We start from the raw sequence: 6265 nt of genomic DNA, 5'->3' as shown, positions 1-6265 counted from the left end.
GGGTCGGTTGGAATTTCCGGTTCACATACCTCCTAGATAAAAATATCTATGTCAACTTGATGGGCATAATTTGTCATAAACACGAAATGCAACAAATAGTTTTAAAAGAGAATATACCACATCCGAATCATAACAAGGACGAGGGCCGACGGGGACGGATATCAAAACCATGACACTATGTATAACAAACAACGTACGGGTAAGATAATTATTATACGAGTAACTATATATCCAAATCACACAAACATCAATTTTTTATATAAAATTTCATGAACAAGAGGCTCACCACAAGGTGGTGCCGGCGACGGGACGGTGCGGGCGATCGACGGTGGTTACGACGGAGATTTAGAAGGCACTAAGTAAACCACACCTACATATGCAAACTAAGTGTTATTTTTGACCTCAAATTGCATATAAATCAAATACTAGCACATATATATATTTCCTCCCAAATTACTAAACTCACAAATTAATAACTATATAAAGCATTGCAAGAGATAATCTAGCAATGAGAGATGAAAGGACAAAGTTGCTAACCTTTGTGATCATTTGAATGGATGGGGGCCTTCAAATCTTGACAAATTTTGGGCAAAATGTGTGATGAGCTCGAGAGGAAGAGGGAAAGAACAGAGAGGAGAGGGGAAAGGGGAAGAACAGAGCGAGCTCGGGTGGACGAAGGGTTTATGTAGGATGACCTTTAGTACCGGTTCGTGCCAAGAACCGGTACTAAAGGTGCTGGAGGGGGCCCAGACTGACAACATCCTGCCACCACTCTCATTAGTACCGGTTCGTGGCACGAACCGGTGCTAAAGGTTAGCCACGAACCGGTACTAATGAGAGCGGTCCGGCTAGCCGTTGGAACCGGCACTAATGTATACATTTGTGCCGGCTCAAATATAAACCGGCACTAATGTGCTTCACTTTTGACCCTTTTTCTACTAGTGATGCCCTGGCAACGGGCAGAGCTTATTGTAATTGCTCCCATTACCGGCAAGAAGCTCTGCCTGACCGTTCCGTCGAAGTTCAAGGGGGGCTGCTACCTTGATGGTGCGGTGCTCCGTGCTGCTGCTGACCATGGCCACGTGCATGGAAGATGCCACTCAAGCCCATTCAAGGTGGTCTTGCTGTCGACGAGCACCTACCCTACTGGTCCACAGCCCGCCTTTGCATGTGTTTACTCCTCGGAGACTGGCATATGGAGCGATCTCATCTCAAAGCGGACTCCATATCCGCTTCAAGGCGCTTATATTCATGGGTCACTTATTGGTAACTCACTTTACTGGATGTGCGATCATGGAAGGTACATATTTGAGTTTGATTTGGGTTGTCAGAGCCTAGCTTTGACTGGAGCGCCTCCCAGAATAAATGATGTCCGCCACAACTATGACAATTATGAGATCATCCAGGTGGTGGATGGCGTTGTTGGTCTCGCCATATTGTCTCAATATTACCATAACATTCAAATGTGGCAATGGAACGTCAATTGTCATGGTGTTACCGAATGGGTGTTGTGGAAGACCATTGATATGCATAACATTCAAGGGATCCCTCCTAGGATTGAAGGTGAGAGGCGAGGGTTGATGTTTAGAGTGAGATATGCTGCGGATACTGATGATATATTTCTATATATGGGCAGTGTTTATATGGTTCAATTCAAGTCGATGCAATCTACGAAACTTTGTGAAACCGGTTCTCATGATGGTCATTGTTCTTTCAAAAGTTTCTATATGCCAGGTGATTGTTCTTCACTTGTCCTCATACCGTAGGAGTAACCTAATCTTGTTATGTTTTGTACATGGATGCTCAAATACATTTGCTGGAGAGACAGACTTATAGCCATGCTGTTATCATTTAATGTAGCCGTACTTTGAGTTATCATTCAATATAGTTGTCTTCATTCTTGGGAGATAACAAAAATATCAAATGAAATGAGTAACAATGTTAATTCAAATGTAAAATGGTTAACTCAATCAGTATGTTCGGAACCTCAGCTAGCTATACTCTTCTACTCAGTACTTTCAATCTTGCCATTTTTTCTTGACTCCATAAAAGAACTTCCATTGTAACTGTACCTTCCAGAACAATAGTTTTCTTTGTCAGTTGTTCAAGACTGTCCTGCTGTAGCACATCTTTTCTTCATGTGTGTTATCTCTAAATCAGGCTCCTTAAATACCCGAGATAATTTTCATTGATAGTGTTTATGAGTTTTGGCATGTTTTTATTCTGTCTTCTTCACTTAATTCATCTATGTAACAGGCTCACTGTTGTCTTCTCATACTTATGCTTCTAGGTGCAGCCATTGCTTGTGGACGTGATGCAGCTGAAATGCTGCTGGAGACATAGGATTTTACTGTGTGGTTTGGTGTGCTATTGTGCTGATAAAGTTCACCATGTAAAAAGATCTTCTCAATATACTACGTGAGATTTGAACAGTGCAATTTCTCTTTGTAAAATATCTTGTGGCCACTGTGGTTTGCATGCACCCTCAACGTACTGTCCATTGGGCTATAGCGATTCGCACATGCTAATAACAGAAATAATCAACTGGAAATATGGTGGTGCCAAGTAAAAAGTGATTCCTTTTTGAGGATAAATGATATCCAGATTCAAATGTTGCATGCCCAGAGTGCTCTCTTGGTTAAGCTGTTCCAAAATCTATAAGTTGAAAGCAATATATTAGTAGCCCATCTTGTTATTACAAACACTAGTCACATCGTTCATCTTCGTCACCCAACAAATTCAAGTGAAAAGGGTGATGGTTTATTTTTGCTATCATTGGTATTCCTAGGAGATATAGCTAGTTTTAATGATACATCTTCTTTTTTTGTGCGGATATGATATAGGTCTTCTTTATGTTGTCGAGCTGACCATGAATTTGTACATTGTTAATACACTGTTATATAGGTGCTATCATTAGATTTTATATTCGCCTGTATCAGATTACTAACGAATTAATGATTTTTTGCTCCAGGTGAAGAAAGGGTCGCTGCAATTGTTAGTTGTCACTGAGTTTGTCACATCGCATCAATGTGGTCACAGGCGGTGTTAAAATGTCATCTAAAAAAGCTTATCGTGCCTTAGTCTAGCAAATTTCTAATGCAGCAAGATGCTTTTGAATAGCTAATCTAGGTAGTTGGCATCTCTTCCCTGAATTTCTGAGCTGGTTTAAATGAATGAACCTTGAAACTGAGGTTGTTGTTGTTGTCTAGTATTTTGTAATGGCTGCTGCTACTTGCTAAAACTGTGGTGGTGTTCTTAGTTTCCTGTGTGTAGGATGTTAAGTGCTCCTGGCTTGTCGTTTCCGTGATGGTTCGTTTTCCACGTTTAAGACCCAATTTAATGTGGCTGAAGCTGAGATTGCTGCTGCGTGTAGTGGTTCATATGCGCCATCATTTATTCAAATATTAGCTGCTTGATTGGAAGTGACTGGAACTGGACCGTTTTATGTGTTAAAAGTGATCATGTTGTCTTTCCTCCCCGTATTAGTAAAGGAGAAATGGTCCATATTTACTACAAATAGTTTGAGCATAAAAGAGAACAAATAATATCAGCATCAACTAAAGCAAAAAAGATTACAGACGGAGTACTCTGCATTTGTGAGACGTTGATATGACATCTTATCAACTGCTATATTCATGCCGACAAAGTTTTCACAGCAAGTGCAAGTATCATTTCAGTTTTGGCAAGCTATTGTTCACCTGGCTAATAATATATGCCTATATTCATTATTACAATTTAGCAATTAAGCATCGTTATAGCATTTGGAGTTCTCCATCCTCTTAACTGCTGGCCATTACATGTTTCCGCTCAAAAGTTAACACTTAACAGGAGTTGGGAAGCAGCATAGCAGATTGTTTTATAGTACTTGGTACAAGTACAACTGGTGACTACAGCTTCTAGTGAGTTAAGTGTATGATCGATCTCACACATTACTACATCACAGATAAATATTTTTGCTCACCCTCCTCTGAAAGCGCAGTCAGCTAGGTTGGCAGATAGCAGATGGTAGGAATCATCTACATGGGCATGCCCCTGCTCACAGAAGATTGGCCTAGACAACATTTGCAGGCCATCGGCCCCATCTTCCAGCATCTCTATCATCTCGCGCATGTCTACACTGAATTATGTAAGTTCTCACTCCGGAACCCCAATTTTAAAACTGTGGTGGTGTTCTTAGTTTCCTATGTGTAGGATATTAAGCGCCCCTGGCTTGTTATTTCTGTGATGGTTTGTTTTTGTTAAGTTTGTTTCCCACGTTTTTTAAGACCCAACTAAATGTCACTGAAGCTGAGGTTGCTGCTGAGTAGATACGCGCCATCATTACACATATATTTGCTGCTTAATTGAAAGTGACTGCAACTGGACGGTTTTATGTGTTAAAAGTTGGTATTTCTGACGCAGTACTCGACCCGTCGCACTTGTGCCTGTGAAACCGCTAGTTTTCACAGGAAAATGAGCTCACCCATACAATGGGTTTGCAGCTTATATATGCGGCCACCCCTCTCATCCTTGCCACAGAAATCCCTAATGTATGCATGAGCTCACTTTCCATCCATTAGAAGAACACCGCTTGGTGAAGAGGTTAGGAAAAGCGCGACATATATTCACTATTTTCTGATACACTAGGCGCTAGGGCGCACATAACCATAGCGCACATGGGTCTAATCTTATTAATGAAGGGCATGCTAGCCTTTTTCGTATTGGCAGTGGCGACTCTCATGTTTGTAATCCGAGAGTGTGCTTAGGACCCAAACATGGTTTTGCTCACAGCCTAGATCGCCCCGGCGGTCTCCTTGCGCATGGCTTGCATGATGACCTCTTTGGAGAGGGAGTTTAGCAGCTATCAAAGCATCTGCTGGTCATGCGTGAGCTGAGCAGCGTAGAGATTGGGTACTGGCCCATTGTCTTCTTGTGTTTGTGACTTACACCGTCTTGGGCGATGCGGCGTCAGTGCCTTCGAGCAGGCCGGTTAGCAGCACCCCACACAGCTGTGGAATGATCTAGTCTCTCCATGTTAGGTGATTTTCTCTGGTCAATTTCTCCGAGGGTGGCGTGCTTAGGGCAGCCCCGTGGGAAGTTGACGTGGTGGCCATGGGTGGAGATCGGGGTAGAGATCGCTAGATGGAAGAGGAATAACCTACGCTTTGACACCATGTAGGATTTCAGGAAGCCTCTCACATCCCGCAGGATGCCACGTACAATGTATTTATATTGCAGTGCTTATCCCGTAATAGCATACAAGCAGGAAATTACATCTGGAGGTTATTGGACTTGATACACAAGGAATACTAGGGATTACATGGAATACATTAAGGTTTATCTCAACGAAACCATGTACGATGATAGGATCTAGAAGGTTCTAGTCTATTCCTATGGCATATCTTAACAGATGCATTGTAGCCTTTTGACATCTTGAATTTGGTTGCATGTTTTTCGCCCGTTATTCTGATATATAGCAGAACGAACCAAGCAGTGTTGATCAATGACTGGCTTCATTCTGTGCGGCTGCTATTGATTTATTGCAGGCCACTTGGATCTTCTTCAGTTTCACAACCACATCGCTCATTGTCATCCTTTGGTCAGGAGAGTCGCTAGTGCAGGCCAGACCCAACTCAAATACCGGCACAAGAAAGCCTTCCGTGCTGTAGCTAAAAGACCCTTGTAGTAGCTGATCATCCACAACACGGACAAGTTCTGCGGGAAATGCCTCAACAACCCACTGCCTCAGGCTTATTTCTCCAACAAAAAACACATCTGTGGGTCTCTTTCTAGTGAAGACTTCAAAGAGCATGATTCCAAAGCTGAATACATCACTTTTTCGTGAAGCTTTTGCCTGAGCCCCATACTCTGAAATTAAGGCATGCCTGATTAACTTAATTGTTCAATGGTTCAATAAGAGGTAGATTGAGCAAGAAAAGTGCTAGCTAGTAACAGTACCTGGTGCCATGTAGCCAACAGTTCCAGGCATGCTTGCAGTGATTGTAGAGCTGTCATCACCTAGTAACAACCTTGCAATGCCAAAGTCTGCCACATGTGCTGTCATGTCCTCATCGAACAACACATTGCTAGGCTTCAAGTCACAGTGCAAGACCACCTCGTAGTGTTCATGGTGCAGATACTCCATTGCCAATGACACATCGAGCATGATGCCTAGTCTCTCACTGAATCCCAATTCGGTTGTACCTTGAGAGTTGTGTAGCAGCATTTCTAAGCTGCCATTGGGCATGTATTGAAGCACCAATGCCCTAAATTCCAAGTTGGAGCA

The 6265-nt window shown here is 42.5% G+C and overlaps 1 protein-coding gene across 1 annotated transcript; it reads right to left on the bottom strand.

The window, feature by feature from the left end:
* Positions 1 to 5191: 5191 nt before the first annotated feature.
* On the bottom strand, positions 5192 to 6256 carry LOC123176281 (probable LRR receptor-like serine/threonine-protein kinase At3g47570). Its single transcript, XM_044590569.1, has 2 exons — positions 5938 to 6256; positions 5192 to 5847 (listed from the first exon to the last, which is right to left on the bottom strand). Exons 1-2 carry the CDS (start codon positions 6224 to 6226, stop codon positions 5480 to 5482), a joined length of 657 nt encoding a protein of 218 aa, XP_044446504.1. The 5' UTR covers positions 6227 to 6256; the 3' UTR covers positions 5192 to 5479.
* Positions 6257 to 6265: the final 9 nt, after the last annotated feature.

The sequence above is a fragment of the Triticum aestivum genome, unplaced genomic scaffold (genome assembly GCF_018294505.1).
Source record: "Triticum aestivum cultivar Chinese Spring unplaced genomic scaffold, IWGSC CS RefSeq v2.1 scaffold274678, whole genome shotgun sequence".
Taxonomy (NCBI): domain Eukaryota; kingdom Viridiplantae; phylum Streptophyta; class Magnoliopsida; order Poales; family Poaceae; genus Triticum; species Triticum aestivum.
Note: the sequence above shows the minus strand (reverse complement) of the source record. Positions and strands in the feature narration are given on the sequence as shown.

Bases quoted from the DNA above. Each gene is read 5' to 3' on its own strand.
- LOC123176281 (XM_044590569.1), bottom strand. From the start codon at position 6,226: ATGCCCAATGGCAGCTTAGAAATGCTGCTACACAACTCTCAAGGTACA. The intron at 5,848-5,937 runs GTACTGTTACTA...CCTTAATTTCAG, and splicing joins TGTTGGCTACATGGCACCAG to AGTATGGGGCTCAGGCAAAA.